The 25,561-nt window shown below is 42.1% G+C and overlaps 1 protein-coding gene across 1 annotated transcript in view; it reads left to right on the plus strand.

The window, feature by feature from the left end:
* The window catches only part of PAPPA2 (pappalysin 2), a 329,773-nt gene that overhangs the window by 211,352 nt on the left and 92,860 nt on the right, over window positions 1-25,561 (plus strand). Inside the window, exons 12-13 of the mRNA XM_005690911.3 lie at window positions 2,442-2,577; window positions 2,779-2,998. Coding sequence (XP_005690968.2) covers window positions 2,442-2,577; window positions 2,779-2,998 — 356 coding nt within the window. The remainder of the gene's footprint in view (window positions 1-2,441; window positions 2,578-2,778; window positions 2,999-25,561) is intronic.

Genomic DNA, 25,561 nt, shown 5'->3' on the forward strand with positions numbered 1-25,561 from the left:
TCAAGGCACAGAGACACTACCACTGCCACAGGAACAGGCTTTAAGGTTCAAAGTGATTTGGGATTCAAAGACCCTTAGAGCAAGGCGATGCAAAATGGGTCAGAGGTTTTGGGCATGGGCCCTCAAGACAGAGAAATCCACAGCATAAGGCGTACTAATTAGTTTCAGGTGGGTGGTGTCTATTTGGGGACCCAACAGAAAGTGGGAAAACGGAGCCCCCCTGTTCCTCACTGAAGCCACCCCACTCTTCCTGAGACCTATTCGAGTAAAGCCACCAGGTACTTCTTTGGGCTCTGTTTGTTCCTGGCTCAGGAAACAACCCAGAGCTTTCTTCCAGTACTTGGGTCTCTTTTGTGGTGTATGAAAAGGAAGAGGTTGTGGGCATTCCCGGGGGACTTTGATGTTGTCTGGGGGCTGGAGTTGAGGGCTTTGAGTTAGGCTCCTGGTTAACTTATGGTGTGTTTCATGTCTAGCCCTCATCTAGCAAGGAACAAAGGACCTCATACTGCAAGCCATAACCTATGGTTCTGGAAGTTTTTTAAGTTATAAAGAAATATTTGCTACTTCAAAGAGGGGAAATGAAAAGGTGGGTGGGGGGGAAATGACACTGTAAAAAAATAGAGCATGGCTGGTCTTTCCCTCAAAGGTGGAGAGCAAGAAGGGAGAGTTGTGCTACACTGACCACTGAAAACCATAAAATCACCCTAATTAAGCCAGCAGTGCAAATGGACACTCTATAAACATACCACCAAGGCTCAGGGAGAGTAGGTCTGTGGACAAGGAAAAATTCTCGTTAAAATAGAAAACATGTTTGACTCTCATGCTCCCCCTTTTAAGAAAAGCCCTCTGCCTTTAGATGTCGTACCCTACTCTGACACTGAGGACAGTGTTTGGCGGGCTCTATCCCTTTCAGAAGGCTGCCCTGGTACCTCAGCTGGTAAAGAACCTGCCTGCAATGCAGGAGACCCCAGTTCAATTCCTGGGTCCACAAGATCCCCTGGAGAAGAACGAGGCTACCCACTCCAGTATTCTTGGGCTTCCTTCATGGCTCAGACAGTAAATAATCCACCTGCAATGTGGGACACCTGGGTTCGATCCTTGGGCTGGGAAGATCCCCTGGAGGAGGGCATGGCAACCCACTCCAGTATTCTTGCCTGGAGAATCCCCATGGATGGAGGAGCCAGGCGGGCTTCAGTCCATAGGGTTGCAAAGAGTCAGATACAAGTGAGAGTCTAAGCATAGCGCAGCACATCCCTTTCAGAACCTGATACAAAGCTAGAGAAATATATACAGACTGATGTACGTTCTAGCCCTAGATTCTAAGAAAGCAGCAACCATGCAACACCAGGGGAGATGGGAGATGACTCTCAATATCTCAGTGTTAAGAATAACATTGAGCTCTAGGAAATACGACAAAAGTAGAATTGCAACATCAGATAATGGAAGATAGGTTCTTCAGGTCATTCCCCAATCTCTGAAATGTTTTATTTTACAGGATTTCTAGGGACAAGACTGCTTCATTGTTCATTAGTCTAGCCATCTAGAATATTTCTTACAGATAACTGAATTTTCCTGTGAATTTTCAGCACTGGCTTATTTTCCAGCCACAGATAGGGTAAATGTTGTGCTTGGGGCACCAGAAGAATAAGAATAAGCAGTTTGGCAGCATCTAGTTTCTGAAGCAACAGACTCTGCAGTGACCTTTCTCCTGTGTCACAGCTGAAATGCTAAGTGAGAGGTTCTGATAACAATTTTAAGGGGGAGACAAGGAGACAGGGAGGGTCTCTCTGGTAGCTCAGTGGTAAAGAATCCGCCTGCCAATGCAGGAGACACAAGTTCAATCCCTGGGTCAGGAAGATTCCCCTGGAGAAGAAAATGGCTACTGACTCCAGTATTCTTGCCTGGGAAATCCCATGGATAGAGGAACTGGCGGGCAACAGTCCATGGGGTTGCAAAAGAGTCAGATGTAACTGAGCAACTAAACAACAGCAACAAAGGAGATAGGGAAGGATAATTAGCTATGCCAGTTGAGAACAAAGCGTTAGCTTGGTGATCATCTTGTCCACGTCTCTCACATTGGAGATAGGGAGGTATTGGCTGGCTATGCAGTGGTTTAACGTCTCCAGCAATGGTCTCCTTGAGTGATCTTTTAGAGAAGTGTTAAGAAAGAGTCAAGTAAAAAAGAACTGGTTGAAGTAAAAAGTCTCAGGAAAAGATGGGACTCTTAGTAGCTGAAAGTTAGCTACTTTCCAGCTAATTTTTACTTTTGATAAGACCGTGGCTACCTTTCTGTGCCTACTCCATGTTTTTTTCCCATTTGTAAAGGAGGGAGTTCTTATCTTGTAAGTGGCGAGCTATTTGGGAAGGATAAAAGTAGTGTGACATGTGCCTTGAGAGCCCACTGGAAATAATGGCTCGTACATATATGTGCTTGTGCCTAGGTTTGTTTCAGTAGACCAGGAGTGGCCACAGCAATTTTCATTTTCTTGACATCTGATGGCCTGGTATCTGGGAAACGTCAGCGGCCAACAGTGACCCTTTACCTGACCGATGTCAGTGGAAACAACCACTCTCTTGGTGAGTCTGACAGTTATCACTTTAGGGCCACCAGAGGACAATCCAGTAGACCCAGGATTCTGCTCGATGTCTGTCTCTGATATTATTTGAGACCTTGTTACATCATATAGCTATTGAGAAGATAAAATGAACACTAGGTATGGAAACTTGATGCTACACAAATGGCTTAAAATATTATTCAATCCCATTGTTTCTCTTCAGGAACCTATGAACTGTCATGCCAGCATAACCCGCTGGTTATCAACATAACTCATCACTCAAATGTCCTCTTCCACCATGCCACATCAGTGCTGCTGAATTTCTCAACCCCGTTGGTGGGCATCTCGGCGGTGGCTCTAAGGACATCCTCCGACACAAGTCCTTCAGCTCCCAACAGCTGCATCATCCCAGAGCAAAAGGGGCAAAATCATCAGGGACAAAGGTATAAAGTCCCCTTACTTCCTTTTCCCTTTCTTTTTCAACAACTGCTATCGTTTTCTTACATACTATTGTATATAAAGTAGGTGTTTGTTTGCTAACTAAAAATGGGTCTCAGTTCAGTTCAGTTACTCAGTCGTGTCTGACTCTTTGCGAACCCATGAATTGCAGCACACCGGGCCTCCCTGTCCATCACAAACTCCCAGACTTCACTCAAACTCATGTCCATCAAGTCGGTGATGCCATCCAGCCATCTCATCCTCTGTTGTCCCCTTCTCCTTCTGGTCCCAATCCCTCCCAGCATCAGAGTCTTTTCCAATGAGTCAGCTCTTCACATCAGGTGGCCAAAGTATTGGAGTTTCAGCTTAGCATCAGTCCTTCCAGTGAACACCCAGGACTGATCTCCTTTAGGATGGACTGGTTGGATCTCCCTGCAGTCCAAGGGACTCTCAAGAGTCTTCTCCAACACCACAGTCCAAAAGCATCAATTCTTCAGAGCTCAGCTTTCTTCACAGTCCAATTCTCACATCCATACATGACCACTGGAAAAAACCATAGCCTTGACTAGATGGACCTTTGTTGACAAAGTAATGTCTCTGCTTTTGAATATGCTATCTAGGTTGGTCATAACTTTTTTTCCAAGGAGTAAGCATCTTTTAATTTCATGGCTGCAATCACCATCTGCAGTGATTTTGGAGCCCCCCAAAATAAAGTTTAACACTGTTTCCCCATCTATTTCCCATGAAGTGATGGGACCGGATGCCATGATCTTTGTTTTCTGAATGTTGAGCTTTAAGCCAACTTTTTTGCTCTCCTCTTTCACTTTCATCAAGAGGCTCTTTAGTTCCTATTCACTTTCTGCCATAAGGGTGGTGTCATCTGCATATCTGAGGTTATTGATATTTCTCCCGGCAATCTTGATTCCAGCTTGTGCTTCTTCCAGCCCAACATTTCTCATAATGTACTCTGCCTAGAAGTTAAATAAGCAGGGTGACAATATACAGCCTTGACGTACTCCTTTTCATATTTGGAACCAGTCTGTTGTTCCATGTCCAGTTCTAACTGTTGCTTCCTGGCCTGCATACAGATTTCTCAAGAGGAAGGTTAGGTGGTCTGGTATTCCCATCTCTTTCAGAATTTTCCACAGTTTATTGTGATCCACAAAGTCAAAGCCTTGGCATAGTCAACAAAGCAGAAATAGTTATTTTTCTGGAACTCTCTTGCTTTTCCAATGATCCAGCGGATGTTGGCAATTTGATCTCTGGTTCCTCTGCCTTTTCTAAAACCAGCTTGAACATCTGGAAGTTCACGGTTCACATACTGCTGAAGCCTGGCTTGGAGAATTTTGAGCATTACTTTACTAGCGTGTGAGATGAGTGCATTGTGCGGTAGTTTGACCATTCTTTGGCATTGCCTTTCTTTGGGATTGGAATGAAAACTGACCTTTTCCAGTCTTGTGGCCACTGCTGAGTTTTCCAAATTTGCTGGCATATTGAGTGCAGCACTTTGACAGCATCATCTTTCAGGATTTGAAATAGCTCAACTGGAATTCCATCACCTCCACTAGCTTTGTTCATAGTGATGCTTTCTAAGGCCCACTTGACTTCACATTCCTGGATGTCTGGCTTTAGGTGAGTGATCATACCATTGTGATTATCTTGGTTGTGAAGATTTTTTTTTATAGTTCTTCTGTGTATTCTTGCCACCTCTTCTTAATATCTTCTGCTTCTGTTAGGTCCATACCATTTCTGTCCTTTATTGAGCCCATCTTTCATGAAATGTTCCCTTGGTATCTCTAAATTTCTTGAAGAGATCTCTAGTCTTTCCCATTCTGTTGTTTTCTTCTATCTTTGCATTGATCGCTGAGGAAGGCTTTCTTATCTCTCCTTGCTGTTCTTTGGAACTCTGCATTCAGATGCTTATATCTTTCCTTTTCTCTTTTGCTTTTTGCTTCTCTCCTTTTCACAGCTATTTGTAAGGCCTCCCCAGACAGCCATTTTGCTTTTCTGCATTTCTTTTCCATGGGGATGGTTTTAATCCCTGTCTCCTGTACAACGTCTCAAACCTCAGTCCATAGTTCATCAGGCACTCTATCTATCAGATCTAGTCCCTTACATCTGTTTCTCACTTCCACTGTATAATCATAAGGGATTTGATGTAGGTCATACCTGAATGGTCCAGTGGTTTTCCCTACCTTCTTCAATTTAAGTCTGAATTTGGCAATAAGGAGTTCATGATCTGAGCCACAGTCAGCTCCCGGTCTTGTTTTAGCTGACTGTATAGAGCTTATCCATCTTTGGCTACAAAGAATATAATCAATCTGATTTCAGTGTTGACCATCTGGTGATGTCCATATGTAGAGTCTTCTCTTGTGTTGTTGGAAGAGGGTGTTTGCTATGACCAGTGCGTTCTCTTGGCAAAACTCTATTAGCCTCTGCCCTGCTGCATGCCAGTCTAAGAACTACTAAAAAAGACATAAGAAGCAAGCAAAGAACAATTTATAGAAGGCACACATGCATTTTATATTTTGCTCTTCTTTCCTTAGCTGAGAATAATTTTTATGTAAATATTTATCATCTTTGCTAGGTCTTAAAATCTCTTGTACATATAAAACCACTGCCTTGAAATCAACGTTGCTATGTAAACTGCCAAATTTCCCTGCCAAAAACTCAATGTTCCCTAGGTGATGTACATTTTTCCACTTGTTCCCACCTGGACAGTGAAATAGTGAGTTTAACAATTAGTCTCTAAGGCATGCTATGTAATCAATTAGACTTACATATGGAAGTCAGGACTATATGAGCTATGTGTGCCATTCTGTAGATAGCTGTGACTGTCACCATGTAGGTAGTGTTTCCTGGACTCTCAGCCACAGCTAGTATGGAACGTTGGTGTGGCCAAGGTTGGCCCTGATGAGGCAAGGAGCAAGTCAGACACAGTAATCTGTGCTGCACTTGTGCTGAATTCATTCTCTGAAAGGTCTAATCAGTTAGTTAGGACTACAGGTAACAGAGTTTGTTTCCTCAAGGAGTGAAGTGTCAGGCAATCGGGATCCTAGTCACAAAAGCTGGGGTTGCAGACAGTGCTCCATCACCAAGGAGGGACTCCGATACCACCATGCCCAACCTAGGTATCCCAGAAACCCAATCTTGATTAGGAGGTAGACAGTACTAATATAGTATTTTAGTTATCTTTTGCTCTGTAGCTAATTGTATCAATACCAACATTTAGTGGCTTATCACAGTTTCTGTTGGTAAGAAATCTGGATGCAACTCAGCTAGGTGCCTCTGGCTTAGTGTCCCTTATGAGGTTGTCATTAGCTCTTGGCCAAGGCTGCAGTAATCTAGGCTCAAGTGGAGCCTTGCAGAATTTACTTCCAAGCTCACTCATGTGGCTATTGGCAAGCCTCGGGAGATCTGTGGCCAAATTCATTCGCATAGGTGCTGGTGTGGGCACAGTCACATAAGCATGGCTCAGTTCCTTGCCACACGAGCATCTCCATAAGCTGCCTGAATGTCTTTGTGACATGATGGCTAATAATCCAAAAACATAAAGAGAGCCAGAAAGGGTGAGTACATGAGAATCTGCCCCAAATGGAAGCCAGTCTTTTTATAACATAATGTTGGAACTGACAACCCATTACTTCTGGCATATTCTATTCATTAGAAATGAGTCAATTAGTCCTGCCCATACTCAAGAGGAAGGACGAGCATCAGAGCACAAATTATTAGCGGTCATTTACCACATGCAATGATAGTAGTTTATGTTAATTGAGTATTACCCATGTGCCAGACATTGTTGTAAGTGCTAGAAAGGAATAGGGTCTCGGTAATGGACATTGCAACATTAGCTAGTTCATCTGTGACTTTTAAGTCTCCTGAATGAGCAAACATCTTCAAATATGAATGCAAAATTGTAGACTGTTAAAATAACATTGTTTACTAGAATGATTGCCTCTCTCTCATGTGTTTTCCAATTATTTTCTCTACTGGTTCTACCTCTGGCCTCAAGCCATACAGAATTTCTTTCAGGCCCCTGAACCATGTGTTCTTGATGAGCTCCGTGTCTTTGCACATAATGTTCCTACTTTCTTGAATGCTGTCCAGTACTTCTTCACTTCAACTCACACTTGACCATCAGGATTCACCTTCTTCTATGAAGTTTTGGCAAGCCCCCTCCTTGTTTCCATAGGACATTGCACACAACCTACACTCTACAAAAGCAGCTATCTCATTGGGTGGTAGCTTATTTATTTTCTTGTTCTTTCCCACTTTAAACTCCCTACAGTAGGCATTCTGCTGAGTATCTCTCAATACCTAGCAGAGGCCCTGACATATCAAAGATGTCAGAAACTGTACATCTTATGACAGTTACAGGCCTTACTTCTAAATCCTCCATGGGACAGAACTGAACAAGCAAACCAAAAAAGAATTCACAACCTCTCTAGACCCAAGGGACAAGAATTCCCTTACGCCATCACAGCTGTGAAATTTTGACAAAGAAGTTGATTAATTATGATCACTGCTGTTAATTCTTTGCTTATTTTCATTTGGCACTGCGGGAAAACAAGTTTTCTTATATGCATGCATGCAAACCAGTAGAAATAGGATATGATTCTCCAGTTTACACAGAATGTATCTGGAATGCATAAGCATTTCCAAACCACATATGACTGACAGGAGGCATGCAAATTGGCTTTTCCTTCTCAGCCAGCAAATCAGTGCAATATAGTAAATTTTGATACATAGGGGACCTGATAGATCCCACGTATTTTCTTTGTGGACAGATTTAAAATCTGAACCCCTATATATTCTCAAAGGATGGAAGTCTTTTAGCATCTTTGTATCAATCACAGTTGTAAATGTAGATAGACCATAATTTGAAAGCCTCAAATTCTGGGCATAGGAAGAGGGATTCCTGGCTACCGCCTTCTTACCCCTTATGACCTGAATTCCATTAATACTAAAATGGGCAAGGGAGAGCTGACAGATGCCTGGCAGTAGAAGATGTGTTCTCCATTTTGTATTTAACCATTAATAACCAATGGCCTAACTTCCTACATCACTGCACCTCTATTTATTTTTTGAAATAGACTCTATTTCTTAGAGCAGTTTTGGATTCACAGCAAAACTGACTGGAAAGTACAGCAATTTCCCATAAACCCCATCCCCCCCCACACACACACAGTCAGTCTCCCCCACTCTCACACCTTCATCAGATGCACAATCAATGAACCTACAAGGACACATGATCATCACCCAGAGTCCACAGTTTACATTAGGTTCATTCTTGGCTTTGCATGCTCTATAGGTTTGAACAAATATTTAATGACATGTATCTGTTACAGTGCCATAGAGTAGTTTCATGGCCCTGAAAATTCTCTGTGCTCTGCCTTATAATACTGCATCTTTAAACCAGTGTGACTGGCCCACAGAATCTCAGCGGAGGTTCCAGTAAACCTAAGCCTGGCTTCCCAGTGACATTCATGATGCTTAGCTCGGACTCTTTGGCTTTGATCTGTCTATTCATCTTGTTTCCCATTTTGCCATGATGGCTACCCAGTTTATGACCCATTGGGCTTAGTCTTTTGATAATGGATCCTTAGTCTTGAAAACCAAGTTTAGTGTTCCTGGATTTGGTCTCCTCGTGCCCGCCTGTGGTCAGTCGTGTCTGACTCTTTGCGATCCCATGGACTGTAGCCCACCAGGCTCCTCTTTCCATGGAATTTTCCAGGCAAGAATATGGGAGTGGGTTGACATTTCCTCCTCCAGGGAATCTTCCCAACCCAGGGAAAGAACCCTGCATTGGCAGGTGGATTCTTTACCACTGCACCACCTGGGAAGCCCCACCAGTACCCAATAACAGTTAACTGCATTTTTTACTCTCTATTTCCTGCTCTAGCCATCTTTGGGAAAGGCCTTGCATAACCTTCCACAGTATCCCAGGAGTTGGAGTGTCAGGCAGATTCCCAACCATCTCAGGGTTGTGTTGATAGCTTTGGAAAGTGAGAAATATCTTTTTGATTAATACAGTGGGGTTTTGAATGTTTCCAAAATAGGATCCATGCACTAACAGGTTAATTTTCCTAAATGAGTAGATTTTCAATTCAGTTCAGTTCAGTCACTCAGTCGTGTCCAACTCTTTGCGACCCCGTGAATCGCAGCACGCCAGGCCTCCCTGTCCATCACCAACTCCCGGAGTTCACTCAGACTCACGTCCATCGAGTCAGTGATGCCATCCAGCCATCTCATCCTCTGTCGTCCCCTTCTCCTCCTGCCCCCAATCCCTCCCAGCATCAGAGTCTTTTCCAATAAGTCAACTCTTCGCATGAGGTGTCCAAAGTACTGGAGCTTCAGCTTTAGCATCATTCCTTCCAAAGACTCATATAATCTACTTTGAAAATTCACAAGGTCAAGTCTAGCAAAATTTACTAATAGACAAGAATTTCTCATGGGAGTGTGTTTCTCCTACAACAAGATTCTGTTCTTTCAGTCATATGAACACAATTAAAATATTAGTTGCAACTTCTCTGACCCTGCCTGATGGTATAGCCATTAAATGCCCCAGTGTTGAATCTTCTGAAGTTGAAGAACAGTATCTCCTTTTCCAGGGCCTGGGCTGATAGCAATGGTTGAAACTTCTGATCACCCGTTTCTTTTCAGCATTTATACTTTTCCTTTTATTGATTTGTTTTCTACCTACCTGCCTTATAAAAGGTTGAGAATATAACCTCCCAAACAATTGTGATTGTTTCAATTTATCCTTATATTTCAAACAGTTCTGGCTTTTTATAATTTGTGTTACATAATTAGGTGTAGAAGTACTTGTGACTGTTTTATCTTTATTGGGATCATATCTCTTGCCAACCCTTTTGCCCCTTTAAAAGGATTTGGCTTTGTATTACGCTTTGTCTGGAATTAAAATTTCCATCCCTGCTTTCTCTTTGTTTGTATTTGTTTGATAAATATTTGCCTTCCTTTTATTTTTAACCTTTCTCTATCTTCACTGCCAATGAGCCCAGGGCTATTGCTTCATTGCACTGTTTACAAAGACAGTAGGATTTCATTGTGTAAAACTACTCCAAGCTTTTATTCCGAAATTTCATCTTATGCTCCCTAAGCCCATAATATTCTTCAGGATTCTTTAGCATCGTTACCTTTGGGATGTTCATCTCCCAGGACTCAGTGGCCTTTGTCAATGGTTCTCCCTTCCCCTCACTCACTCCCACCTCCCTCCACCAAGACCCTTATACTTTCTGATTGGAAGTCATGAGATGAGTAAAGAAAGAGTACTGCTGAAGACTGATGGGTAGAGGACAGATCTGTGGCCCCTGAAAGTAGTGCCCAGTTTCCTGGTCTTTACAGGGGCCAGGGAATGAAGCAAGACTGAGTCATTCCTTTTCTTGTAGTGTGGCTCTATTCTTTATTTGCTTTGTGCCCTTTTTTTTTTTTTTTTTTCAGAAAATAAACAACAGCAACAACAAAAATCACGTTTTGGCTTCCAGTGATGTTTCTCCATTCAATTTCAATACATTTTGAAATCGGGGCGGGGGCTGGGGGGCGGGGGGCGGGGAATCCTCAGAGTCCAGCTATCCATCTTGGTTTTTGGTGTTAATCAGAGTTTTCCTATGTTTCTGTATTGTTGATATTTAAGGAGAAGGCAATGGCACCTCACTCCAGTACTCCTGCCTGGAAAATCCCATGGACAGAGGAGCCTGGTAGGCTGCAGTCCATGGGGTCGCTAAGAGTCGGGCACGACTGAGCGACTTCACTTTCACTTTTCACTTTCATGCATTGGAGAAGGAAATGGCAACCCACTCCAGTGTTCTTGCCTGGAGAATCCCAGGGACAGGGGAGCCTGGTGAGCTGTCATCTATGGGGTCGCACAGAGTCGGACACGACGGAAGCAACTTAGCAGCAGTAGCAGCAGCAAGTGGGAAGCAGGGAAAAATTACCTCTGAGGATTCTTTTGAGACTGCTTGAGAATGATCCATGTGGAGTTTGTAACCCATTCAAGCACCAGGTGGGACCAGTTCCATACCATTTCCCATCCTTATCTTTTTTCACCACCCTCCTTTTGCAGAATGTGACAGTTATCCATCCGTTTACTGCTTCTCATCTCTAAAGTCACCCTCATCACCCAAACTCGTGGTACTAAGAATAGGATTCTGTTAATATTCACCCTTTGCTGCGGGGCACAGTGTTAACTCTTGTCAACAGAGAGTTCTGGAGACACACTGCAGGAGCAAGGGGCTTCTCTTCCTGTTTCAGATATGCCATCTTCTCTCTGGCTGCTGTGACATGCTCACCAGTGATGTGCAGGACACCTGTGGTCAAGGATGGCGGCCTTTGTGTTCCAGGTGGCTGTGCACCACAGTAGTTAGAGGTGGTAGCTTAGTAATTGTGATCCCACAGCATGTCATTGATTATTAGCATCCCATTTCCCACTGGGAAGTAACTGAGCACTGTACAGGTACAACCAAACTGATTCCCTCTATCTATGTGACTCTATCTTCTACCATCATTTCCAGTTCCATTCTGTGTCAGTTGGTCAAGCAGGACACCATAATTAGAATGGGGAAGATTAATATAATTAACTAGTAACAGGAAATGAACTCTTAAGGGGTAAGGAGAACACCTTGGCAGTTAATTTTAGAAAAGAATGGTGGATCAAGGGGGCAACCATTACTTTTAGGGATAGGGGGAGAGTATCTTGAGGAAGAGCACTCCCCTCCCTCCAAGGCTGTGATTTTTATCTCATTGGACAGGGTGGAGCACATTGGGTGACAGAGAAGGGTGCTGAGGTTTCGTAGGCTGAGACTGGCAATCAAGACACCACCCACTGGGGTGCTGATCAAGGCTCATTAGGAAGCTTTCTGTTGAGGTTCTATTGGGACTTTCTGAAAAGCTGTCAGCAAATGCTACTGAAACTGTCTGGGAGGTCACCTGCTGCGCACTGATGAACTTGATGGAAAGCCACCCATTGGGGTACCAATGAGACTTTCTGGGAAGTCATTCAGTGGGGTACCTTTGCTGGGAAGCCAGCTAGGGTGCTGGTAGGACTTCTGGGACATGCAGGGTGTCACTGAAACTCTGATGCTGTGTCAGACATCAAATGCTGCTGAAGCAAGGAGAGAAAAGCACACGGGAATCAAGAAGAGACAACCCCTTCCTCCTACAACGTCTCCCCAGTTATATCTACTGGGCAAACATGACGTTATACTAACTCTCCAAAGAGCAATATTTGCATGGCCCCTCTTTAGTATCTCAAAGCAGGGCATTTGGAAATGACAGGCCATAGGTTGATTGCTGGCAGAAAATATTTTGTCAAATAACCATGAAGAAACCCCTTTTCTCTCTGCCTTTGATGTTCCAGATTAAGATTTTCCTGGCTTTAATTCTAAGACCAATTCTCTTCTTTCTTTCTTTTTTTAATTGAAGGGTAATTGCTTTACAGAATCTTGTTATTTTCTGCCAAACATCAACACGGATCAGCCACAGGTATACATATGTCCCCTCCCTCTTGAACCTCCCTCACCATCCCACCCCTCTAGGTTGTTACAGAGCCCCAGTTTGAGTTCCCTGAGTCGTACAGCAAATTCCCATTGACTATCTATCTGACTGACTACTTACCTGGTAATGTAAGTTTTCATGTTACTCTCTCCATACATCTCACCCTCTCCTTCCTCCCCCCACATCCCATGTCCACAAGTCTGTTCTCTATGTCTGTATCTCCACTGCTGCCCTACAAACAATTTCATCAGTACCATCTTTCTAGATTCCATATATATGTGTTAGTATATGATATTAGTTTTTCTCTTTCTGACTTACTTCACTCTATAATAGGCTCTAGGTTCATCCACCTCATTAGAACTGACTCAAATGTATTCCTTTTTATGGCTGAGTAATATTCCATTGTGGGCTTCCCCAGTAGCTCAGCTGGTAAAGAATCCGACTGCAATGCAGGAGACTCTGGTTCAATTTCTGGGTCGAAAAGATCCCCTGGAGATGGGATAGGCTACCCTCATGGGCTTCCCTGAAAGGGAAGAATCAGACAGTAAAGAATCCACCTATAATGTGATAAACCTGGGCTGTATCCCTGGGTTAAGAAGATCCCCTGGAGGAGGGCATGGCAACCCACTCTGGTATTCTTGCCTAGAGAATCTCCATAGACAAAGGAGCCTGGTGGGCTACATTTCATGGGGTCACAAAGAGTCAGACACGACAGAGTGAGTGACTAAGCAGAGCACAGCACGCATCATTCCATTGTATATATGAAACACAATTTCTTTATCCACTCATCTGTCGGTGGACATCTAGGTTCCTTCCTGTTCTCAGTTCTAGCTATTGTAAATAGTGCTGGAATGAACATGGGGGTACCTGTGTCTTTTTCAATTTTGGTTTCTTCAGGGTATATGCCTAGTAGTGGGATTTCTGGGTCACATGGTGGTTTTCTTCCTGGTTTTTTAAAGAGTCTCCATATTGTCTTCCATAGTGGCTGTATCAATTTACAGTCCCACCAACAGTGCAAGAGGGTTGCCTTTTCTCTACACCCTCTCTAGCATTTATTGTTTGTAGACTTTTTGATAATGACCATTCTGACTCCTATGAGATGGTATCTCATTGTAGTTTTGATTTGCTTTTCTCTATTAATGAGCAATGTTGAGCATCTTTTCATTTGTTTGTTAGCCATCTTTATGCTAAGACCAGTTTTCAATACAACTTCTAAGTAGACTGAACTAACTGGACATTTATATTTTCTCTTTTTAATGTTTTGAACTTATTTTAAGTCCAAGGCAAACATGAGGTAAAAATATCACTTTAACTTATTCAGTATAAGTGCACATTCTGATTGAGATGGAAAACAAGTAATAGATACTTATAAAATTGTAGTGGGTTCTGAGGTTTACCTTAAACTGTAGCTTATTAAAACCAAGTATTCTACTATAAAACTGAATAAGACATTTATCTTTTAAAATGAATATCCATGTGGAAACCAGAGTTATTTCTTCTCTTTCTCTCTTGTTCTCACTCGCATTCTTTTTCACTCACTGTATATAATCATGTCTTATCCTTTTTATAATTATGGATAATTAAGGGCAGAATTGTGTAACAATTTAGGTCTAAAACGGTGAATGTGTGTGTGTACACATTGTATTTATATTGCTGTGTTTTACTTCACATAGAAAAAAGACTTCTGAAAAATTTAATGTAGAGTGATTTGTAGAACTAATTATTCTATATGGTGTGTGTGTGTGTCTGTATAGAGAAAGAGGCAGACTATATTTTAATATAGAAATATTCAAAAAATATTTATTAAGTACCTACAATATGCCAGGAATCATTTTTCAGTTGAGGAAACTAAGACTCAGTGTGTACAAATTCACCTTATTTGAAATTAGCAAAACTAAGACTAGAATAAAATTAATTTGTTTTTCTGTAAAGAAAGTTTCTATTTTATGAATGAAAAACTATTTTATAAATATACTCATGTCTATTACTACCCAGGAAATCCTACCCTCTCCCTCAAACCATATTCAGATTAGGATAACAAGAGGTTAACTGGTATAATTAAAGAACACCTGTATTTTAGATATTTTTATGCAAATGGCATATTTCTTTTGTGGAATCCATGAAATTAAGAAATATAGATGTGGGCTCCAAGTAACGCAGGTGGGCTTGTGACATTTGATGGAGTAGGGGAAAAGAGATGGAACTGTGAAGATACTTTGGGGGCTTCCCTGGTGGTCCAGTGGTTAAGAATTCACCTGCCAGTGTAGGGGATACTGGTCAGATCCCTGCTCCGGGAAGATCCCACATGCCTCAGGGCAACTCAACCCATGTGCCACAACTTCTAAGCCCATGCTCCAGAGCCCAGGAGCTGCGGCTGCAGAAGCCCGAGTGCCCTAGGGCTTGTGCTCTGCAACAAAAGACGCCATTGCAATGGGAAGCCTGGTCACCAAGACCAGAGAATAACCCCCTCTCGCCGCAACTAGAGGAAAGACCAAGTATGAAGCAGTCAAAACCCAGCATAGCCAAAGATAAACAAAGCAAATAAATCTTTAAAAAATACTTTGAACTTTTGGGAAAGCTCAGGAAATGAATTATCTGCAGTGGAGCAATTTTATGGACAGAATCCAGAGGATTTGGGGTCGTTAGAAAAAGAGATTTTTGACCCAGCTTCTATGGGGTCCTTGTTTCTGTTCAGTCACTCAGTAGTGTCCAACTCTCTGCAACCCCATGGACTGCGGCACAGGCTTCCCTGACCGTCACCATCTCCCAGAGCTTGCTCAAATTCATGTCCATCAAGTCAGTGATGCCATCCAAGCATCTCATCCTCTGTCATCCCCTTCTCCTGCCTTCAATCTTTCCCTGCATCGGGGTCTTTTCTAATGAATCAGTCCTTCGCATCAGGTAGCCAAAGTATTAGAGCTTCAGCTTCAGCATGGGGTCCTAGCCCAGGCAAAAAGAATCTCAGTCCCCAGAGGAGAGAAAATCAGAGAAAAAAATATTCAGGTAAGCCAGAAACAAGAACTACAATTTAAAGCCAGGTTTAGGTGTGTATTTGTTTTCTATTGCCATGCAGCAATACTGCTACATACTGAGCAGCTTGAACCAACACACATCTGCACTCTCACAGTTTCTGAGACTCAAGATTCTAGGCCAGATTTGCAGCAACTTGGATGACCTAGGGATTGTCATACTGAGTGAAGTTGGTCAGACAGGGAAGGAGAAATACCGTATGACATCCCTTATACGTGGAATTGAAAAAGAAATGATACAAGTGAACTTACAAAACAGAAAGAGATTCATGGACTTAGAGAATGAATTTATAGTTGCTGAGAGGAAGGGGTAGTTAGGGAGTTTGGAACAGATGTGTACACACTGCTATATTTAAAATCGATAACCAGCAAGAACCTACTGTATAGCACATGGAACTCTGCTCCATGTTGTGGGGCAGCTTGGCTGGGAGAGAAGTTTGGGGGAGAATGGATACATGTATATGTATGACTGAGTCCCTTCCCTGTTCATCTGAAACTATTACAACATTGTTAATCAGCTGTCAGTCAGTCAGTTCAGTCGCTCAGTCGTGTCCGACTCTTTGAGACCCCATGAATCGCAGCACGCCAGGCCTCCCTGTCCATCAGCAACTCCCGGAGTTCACTCAAACTCATGTCCATCGAGTCGGTGATGCCATCCAGCCATCTCATCCTTGGTCGTCCCCTTCTCCTCCTGCCCCCAATCCCTCCCAGCATCAGAGTCTTTTCCAATGAGTCAGCTCTTCACATGAGGTGGCCAAAGTACTGGATCATTAGCATCATTCCTTCCAAAGAACACCTAGGGCTGATCTCCTTGAGAATAATCAGCTGTATCCAAATATAAAATAAGAAGTTTAAAATAATAATAATTTTCAAAAGATTCTAGGCCAGGCTCAACTGGATCCTCTATAAGGCTATAATAAGGTGTCAGCCAGGTCGGGTCATTTGAAAGCTCCTGTGGGGAAAGTCAGTTTCTAAGCTCACACAGTTGTTGACATTTGGTCCCAGAAGGCTGCCCGACTGAGGGCTCCGTTTCCTGCTGGCTGTTGCAAGGTCCTGTCCTTAGTTCCTTGCCCTATAGCCCTCTCCACTGGGCAGCTCACGCATGGCAGCTTGTTTCTTTAAAGCTGGCAAAGGGAGTGTTTCTTAGCAAGAGTACCTTTCAGTCTTGGGTCGTGTATAATGATCAGAAGGGACACTGTCACCTTTGCCATATTCATTGGTTAGAAGTAAGTCATTGGTCCCACCTGCACTCAGGTTGGGGGAATTACACAAGATTGCGGATTCCAACAGGCTGGAATCATGTGCGCCAAAATGTGTGAGCCTGGACTAGCTGGCTGTGTTCTTAGACCTTGGAGTTACAAGGACCTCATTCCTGATAGAGCCACACACGGTACTGATGTAATTTTAACTTACAGGACAGCTTGGCTCACAAGGACATGCAAGGAATTTACATGCAGAAATAAATCAGAAGGAAAGAACAATGATTCTAAAAGGATGGTCTTTCTTTATAGGAATTCCCCAGTTCTTGGTAGGTGGATTATCTAGGCAGCCTTTTACCAGAGAATGTCCTCTTTATGCTCCATTATCTAGATACTTCACATCCATTTTATGACTGATCCATTTTTCCTTTTTATTCCCAAGTTCATTTTCCCTTTTGTCTAAGCCTAAGCCACCTTCTCGATAGCTCAGCTGCAATTGTTCATAGTATTTATTAAAATGAAAAATAATCAGTAATATCAACTGGGTTTCCTAGAAAGTCATAAAATTATTAAAAATCTTTAAAAATGGGATTATTATTAAAATAACCTGCATTCTGACTCCTCACAATATAGGAAAATTGAGAGTTAATTGTTTTTAGCAATTTTGGTCCAGTAAAATGTAGTTATATGTGTGTAAATGTGTGTGTGAATATTTCACTATACACAAAGCAGTCTTTTGGAAAAGATTAATGTTCACCGAATTATATACCTAAATTTTGAAGTGGCTTAACTTTTAAAATGATAGTGCCTTTCAAGAGGGTACTATTTTTTAAGTAAAAAACCAAATATTTTTGTAAAGAGCAGTGTCATCCTCAGATTTTCTCCTCTTTCTTTCCTTTTTTTCTTATCTGCATAAATCTTCATTTTCCTATTTGCTTAAAGCAAACTGAACATGAACACATAAAGTTTAAGTCAAGAAAAAATAATGAACAGACATTGTATCCTTGTACCATTCTATATTCAAGGCAACAATTTTTAAGCAGATTTTATCTTCTACATTAAAAACATTTTCCTATTAGTCTGTTCTTGTGGACATCAGTTGGAGTTCAGCCCCAGCTTCTGTGTACTTGACATAAAAATGCCTTAACATACTTACCATACTTTGTTAATCATGCTTGTGTAAAGAAAAGAATCAGATAATCAAACAGTGAGTCATCAAAGAATAGTGTGTAGCTGGTTTGTTTTCAAATGCCCCAGGATGCGCAGAGACTCGCCAGTTAGTGTGCATGTATAATAGTGAGGTCAGCAGCAGTCCTTCCAGTGAATATTCAGGGCTGATCTCTGTTAGAATTGACTGGTTGGAACTCCTTGCAGTCCAAGGGACTCTCAAGAGTCTTCTCCAGCACCACAGTTAAAAAACATTAATTCTTCGGCACTCAGCCTTCTTTACAGTCCAACTCTCCATCCATACATTACTACTGAAAAAATTAAAATTTGGCTATATAGACCTTTGTTGGCAAAGTGATATCTGCTTCTTAATACATTGTCTAGATTTATCAAAGCTTTTCTTCCGAGGATCAAGCTATCTTTTAATTTCATGACTGCAGTCATGGTCCACAGTGATTTTGGAGCCCAGGAAAATAAAATCTGTCTTTGCTTCTACTTTTTTCCCTTCTATTTGCCATAAAATTATTGGACTGAATGTCATGATCTTAGTTTTTAATGGTGAGTTTCAAGCCAGCTTTTCACATTCCTTCTCAAGATGTTTTTAAGTTCCTCTGCACTTTCTGCCTTTAGAGTGGTATCATCTGCATATCTGAGGTTATTCATATTTCTCCCAGCAATCTTGATTCCAGCTTGTGATTCATCCAGCCTGACATTTTGCATGATGTACTCTGCATATAAGTTAAAAAAGCAGATGAAAATATACAGGCCTGTTGTACTCCTTTCCCAATTTTGAACCAGTCAGTTGTTACATGTCTGGTTCTAATTATTGCTTCTTGACCTGCATACAGGTTTCTCAGGAGACACATAAGGTTGCCTGGTGCAAAGAGCCAATCCATTGGAGAAGACTCTGATGCTGGGAAAGACTGAGGACAAAAGGAGAAGGGGTCAGCAGAGGATGAGAGAGTTAGATAGCATCACCCACTCAATGGACATGAATTTGAGCAAACTCTGGGGGCTAATGCTGCAGTCCCTGGGGTTGCAAAGCATCGGATATGACTTTGCGACTGAACAGCAGCAACAAATACTAGTTCAGTCACCTTTGTTGTCTCTGTGAAGCTTCTATTCTTCAGATCCTGTCTCCTGAACCAGAGACTGCAACAATAAATAATCAAAAGAGAAAGACCAACAATCAACTACCACCAAATCACTTATAACATTCCACTTGCAATTTGTGAACCTAGGTAACATGCAGGGTTAAAGCTGCCTCAGGCTATCTCCCTCCGCTGCATCACATCTTCAGATCCCTTTCCATGGCATCCCTGTACTGTGACACAAAAGATGTCTTTAGCCTTAGAAAGCAAATCCTGAAAGGGTGGATCTGCTGACAGTGAAGACAGGGCCTTCATCAGTAAGTCAAGTATAGAAGATTTCTGGGTCACCCTCCATTGTCCCTGGAGAATTTTCTGTAGACGTGGGATTTTGAGTGGGGTGGGGGGAGGTTGGAGGGATATGGTAGAAAGGAAAGCACTTTTTCCATAGAATTCACTTGACCTGAATAATCCCCAGATAATTTCGGGGAGGACTTGGCTATGTTTTTCCATTTGGAAGATGTTGGGACTCGGGTGTGAAAAGGTGTCTTCTTGGCTGCACCGTAGATTGTAGGTAGAGCTGAAGCTACATTATGGGAGTCCTGAGCTCTCGAAGCCCTGAGGGTTCTGAGTCCAGGGACACGCAGCTAGAGCACAGCTCAGCACCTTGCACTCCATCCCTGCTATAACCAGTGTGTGATCCTGGTCTTGGTAACAGGATCATTCCGTCTCTATTGTCCATCATTCTGCTTCATGCTCCATTATTCCCTGGAACCCTCATTGCTGCTGCTTTACCAGTTCCTATTGTACTTCAATTATTTGAAGCTCAATTTAAAATGCTGACCCTTTCCCTTCCTTCTCTGCCTGGACTGGGCTCCTATACCTTGCCAGGCCTTTTCTTCCCCTACTCAGTCCTATGTAAACCATTCCAATCACTTCCCTTCTGATAGCCTCACAAAGTAAAGGACTACTTCCTTTTTTTGTGCTGGGGCTGCAGGTTAAAGCATCAATTTATCCTTTGATTCTTCATCTTTTCTATTTAGCAGAGAGTTTCCTTTTAATGTTTCAGGATGATGGGAAGTGTCATCTCTTGCTGCTGGGAAAGGCACTATAGAAAATGAAATATGTATTGTATTTCTATTCGATTATCTTCTTCCCCAAAACAGCTTAGCAAATTAACATTGAATCTTATTTTATCTTCTTTTTTTTTCTATTTTCTCTTCTTAAATAAGAAAAGAATTATAACTGCTCAGTTGTTCCCTAGATTTCTTGCTCAACTTCCTCTTCCCAGAATGATTTGTCCATAAAATAAGAGGGAAGCAGGAGAATCCACTGGCGAGGATTCTGGTTCTGGCTGATGACAGAAGGCCTGGTGAACCACAGATCTGCTTTGGGAGCTGTAGAGTCTTTTCAACTGTTTGCTGGCATGGGGTTATAGAGGAAAAATGGAAAGGTCATGGACATGGTCTCACTTAGGTGTTTATTGGAGCATGGCTAGACTATTCTAGAAAAAGCCTTTATTAAAATATTACGTGGTCTGAGATGGTTCCTAGTGGGATACATTCTTAGAACCAGTTGGGTGGCAGCTTTCAGATTTTGAGTTTCAGTGCTAGGGATAGGCTCAGGCAACTTAGGATGACCTGAGGCTGGAGACTACTGCTAAAAATGGCTTCAAAACAGCGACTTCAGGACACTAACTCCCAATGTCTTATCATAGTGTCTAAAACTCCACAGTTAGGAATTATTTTGTTCAAGTCCTGATAATCTCCAGCAGTCTCTTTAAAATAGTCAATAACCACTTAATAGAAGTAGAAATGTTTTAAGTCATTATCAGCTATTTATGTCAAAGATATTCTCTTATAGACCTTGCCAGTTGGAAATCAGGCCAGAGCCCTGCCAAAATGCAACCTAGGGTAGGCATCTGGAAGTTTGGGGGAGTATGAGAAGCAGGAAAAGTGGTGCTAAAATGAGAAATTAGTTTAAAATATCACCTGCTTCCCAATTATGCTCAGGGCTAGCCCTATGCTAACGGTCTGTATTATTGGCAGCTGATGGAGAAAGCACAGAAAATAAAACAGACCAATATTTCCAGGGTTCTGTTGTTTTGCCAGCCTGCCAAACAGGCTGTTGATAGATACGACCCGGCATTCTGGTTGGAATGACTCTCAGGCCATGTCTGGTTCTATGTAGCCATAACCGCAAGAGCAGCAGAAGCCCGGTGATTTGAGTGGCAGCAAACCTGTTGTCCAGACCTCTGCTTCTCACATCTGGCCACATCGTCTAGTCTCACCACACAGTTTTAGGAAGTCTCTTTGCTCCTTTGGGCCTTCCTGTCTCCATAAGCAAATGAGCCATTGATGTTGCAAGGCTTGGGAATGCTAAGAAGAGCAACAGGACAGAAGGGAGTAATATTCCAAACCTGATGTCCACCCAGGACTGATAAATTCCTGAATTACAAGATGATAGGAACAATGTGAGGCTTCTGTTGGGGAGTCGAGAAACTTTATAGGCAAAAGAAGCCAAGGGGAAGAGTCCTGGGCTGACATACGTTTTATGTTCTACTTCTGTATATGAATTGGGGACTCATTCAAGGTTGTAGCCTGTGACTCCTTAAGACCTCAGTCAACACAAAGCTTGTATAGTAGAGCGTGCAGAAGGCATGCTACCCTTTCTTCGTGCCTTTTAGATACTGTTCTAGGATTGCCATATGTGAAAGCTCATGTGTATTAAACTTTATTCACAGTACTATGTTGTTCCCTCACTTACCTCTGCCTGTTTCACAGTTCCTCAGCACTGGCTTATGAATATGTCTGGGGAAGTGTCACTCCTGAATTAATAGTTTAATTGAGGCCCCAGGATACTTTTATTGTTTATTTTTTAACCGGAAGAATGCCTAAGGGTAAGTGGTGGTGCAGTGGGAGTCAGCAGTGCGGTCATTTGGGGGTTCCATTGATCACTCTTCATTAGGAAATGCACCACCTGGAGATTGTTCCTGCCTTTGCAAGTGGGAAAAAAATGTTTATATATATATTTATTATATAGATAGATATGTGTTATATATATTATGTTTGTTGTTATTATTATCGTTATTTCTGATGAGTGATTATGCTTCCTTGGTGCTGTTCTAGGGTGCACATTCTTTGCTGCTTAGCCAGAAATTGCTTTGACTCTTTTTTTGGCGTTTTACGTATTTTATAACTACATTAAAATTGTCAGTTCTGAAACTTGGTGAGACGGCTTTGGAAAGGCAGTACATATTGGCTGTGTGATGGAAATCTGTTTTACTTTAGAAGAAAGTGAAAATGAAATTCACTCAGTTGTGTCCGACTCTGTGACCCACCATGATCTGTACCCCGCCAGGTTCCTCTGTCCATGGAATTCTCCAGGCCAGATGACTGGAGTGGATAGCCATTCCCTTCTCCAGAGGATCTTCCCAACCCAGGGATCACAACCAGGTCTCTCACATTGCAGGTGGATTCTTTGCCGTCTGAACCACCAGGGAAGAAGAGGGGGCCTTTGGATGGGACTTCTAGCATTACAGTCAGGCATGGCAAAAGTTGTGCCCAGAACTAGAAATGAGCAAAGCAAATTGCCCGGTACTGGGGCTACTGGAGTCCAGTCCTGAACTTATCAATAGGTCACATTCTAGGAAGAGATGGATGTGTCCTGACAGAGGTCTTTTCAGGGGCCAACTTTGGGTCAGAGACTTCAACTGAAGGACAGAGAACACCTCTGCTTTCCCAGCATGCAGGAAGGAAGGAGAAGTCTACTTAGTCCAATATTAATTTCTTTGTCACGGGATGGAAGAATCAGAATTATTACTGAGACTCCCCTGTTTCTGTCAGATGAGATTCTTTAGAGGAGAAAAATTTGAATCAATTTTCTCTTCTTGGTCCATATGTTCTTTCAGTAAAACCCTCAAAGTACTGGCTTTGTTCTGTCCAAGAAGGCCAATGGAAATGTACTTGACGTTTAGTCTGGTTCTTGTCCTACAGAGCGAAGATGGAACCAGTAGAGAGGAAGAGGTAGAATGGGGAGCCAAAAGGAGGCTATATCTTTGTGTATTTGTTTGGCGAAACAGCAGAGCTCTCTAAGAATGGATGCTATTATTATTATTTGGTTTTCCTATTGGTGGTGGGATGATTAATGAGGACTCCATCTCTTCCAGTCCATTCTACATTCTGTACATTCTTCTTCCATCTGCTGCCAAATCCAGAGCATACATTCCTTCTTAGCCCATAGCCTCTTATTTCAATAAGAATCAGTAAACCAGTGAAGGAATGCAGAGGTATCTGATCCTCTTTTACTATTTACCCTTCAAAGAGTTGTTTCTACAGAAACCACTGGGATTGCTATTCTGTCAATGGTGACACTTCCTGGATAAATGAATTGCAATATTTTGTTTAACTTAACAACTTAAAGGTTGGAACATTAAGCAAAAAACTTACACTGGGCAAGGAAGATTGTAAGTAACTCTTTTTTTGGTTCTCTACCACATCCTCCCCATTCATGGGGTTTCTGTACTCCCACCCCAATACCACCATCACTTCATCTAGGATATTAAATACCATGTTAAAGCTGGGAGAGACCTTTAAGAGAACATAGTTCAATTTCATCATTTTATAAATTTGCACACAAAAGGCCAGAGTGATTAAGAGACTTACCCAATGTGACGGAGCTAAGAAGGGACATGCCAAGACCTGAACCCAAGTCATGTGGGCCTTAATCTACTACTTTCTCCATCATATTATGCTATTTCTCAAAAACTGTGGTACAGAAACCAGAATGTTCCTCCTAAACTAACCTGGATTCCAGGTATCAAATTGGATGCCTGAGAGAAGGTGGGACATTGACTTTAGAAAAATTCACAAGCTGATGTCATCTTGATTTTGAGTTTGAGCTAAAGTTTAATAATTTGATGTTTGTTATTATATTGTAGCCTGAGTATGGTAGGAAGTTCTGAAATATCCCATCATTTCTGTTAGGGTGTTTCCTCATCTCTAAAATGGGAAATTAAGGTTGAATTATCTTTAAGGTCACTTAAATTAAGGTCACTTGAATTATCCTCTAAGATCACTTTTAAAGGTCTTCTCCACTCTCCAGCAATAACATGCAAGAAATGGGGTCTTTGGTGCATAATTTCTCATTAACTCTTACATGGAAGAAATAAGGTTTCACTATTGAGTCTGACTGACTCTGGAATAGTGTCACAGCCTCCTAAAATTCCTCATGGGTAGCTCAGACCCTCAGGGGAACCTTACGCCAAAGCTGTGAGGAAGCTGTGGACAGGACAGCCAGGACTTTGCCCATTCCTAAGGAACTACCCAGCTTTCCAAGTATGGCCCTTGGCTGGAAGTGTGGCCAGCTTCCCTTTAGTGGCCTCATGCAATGGAAAAATTTTTAATGTGCCTTATTTGGCCTACCTTGGGAGACAGCTCGTGGCAGATTTGTTACTGAGTCTGTCTGCTCTTTGCTGAGAATGATGTCTGCTTTCTGGTGTTAGCCATGCTCTTTCCTTACCAACCTTTGGAAGGTAGGAGAAGATTTGGGAAACTTGCCTCTAAGCCTATCATCAAATATTGATGTTGATGCTTTTCCATATCAGTTCAGTTCAGTTCAGTTGCTCAGTTTTGTCTGACTCTTTGCAACCCCATGGACTGCAGCACACCAGGCTTCCCTGTCCATCAGCAACCCCCAGAGCTTGCTCAAACTCATGCCCATCGAGTTGGTGATGCCATCCAACCATCTCATCTTCTGTCATCCCCTTCTCCTCCTGATCTCAATCTTTTCCAGCATCAGGGTCTTTTCCAATGAGTCAGTTCTTTGAATCAGGTGGCCAATTCTAAGTATTGGAATTTCAGCTTCAACATCAGTCCTTCCAGTGAATACTCAGGACTTTCCATATAGGTTCTCTAAATTTGTTAGTCAGAATTTAAGAGACCCACGCCTACTGAATTTTCTTCAGTTCTCAGTGGATCAAATATTGATGATGACTCTTCTTCTTATAGGTTCTCTGAATTTGTCAGAATTAGAGACCCACACCTACTGAATTTTCTTTAGCTCTCAGTGGAAAGGAAATGGTGATTTTTGTCTATGTTTTTAGAGTGTTGGTTTGTGCTGTGTTCTGTCCGGTCTGGAAAGCATTGGAGATAACTTACTGGCATATCTCTTTTGCCTTTCCAAATCCTATTAATTTATTGAGGTCAAATCCTATTCAATGATAAAATTTCTCTGGAACAGCCATGGATTTATAATCGGTACCACATGATTTAATTATTTTCTGTCTTTGACTATATTGAAAACTTCTTCAGAATTAGGGAAATGTTTTATACTTTTGATCTGTCTTATGGCTCCCATGTGATAATTTGTGCTAAAAACATTAAAGCATAATGATGAAACAGTGGGACCAGTTTCTCCTGCTGGAATCAGTATTATTATTTTATAGTCTTGGCCTATGGAATTTGTTGACTCATCTTTCAGGCTACACATATCCGAATCTTTGTGGTACTGAGTTTCACTCCTGATGAGCATCAGGAACTTTGAAATGTAAAATAAAATCACCACTGTGAGGA

The sequence above is a fragment of the Capra hircus genome, chromosome 16, assembly GCF_001704415.2.
Source record: "Capra hircus breed San Clemente chromosome 16, ASM170441v1, whole genome shotgun sequence".
NCBI classification, from domain to species: Eukaryota; Metazoa; Chordata; class Mammalia; order Artiodactyla; family Bovidae; genus Capra; species Capra hircus.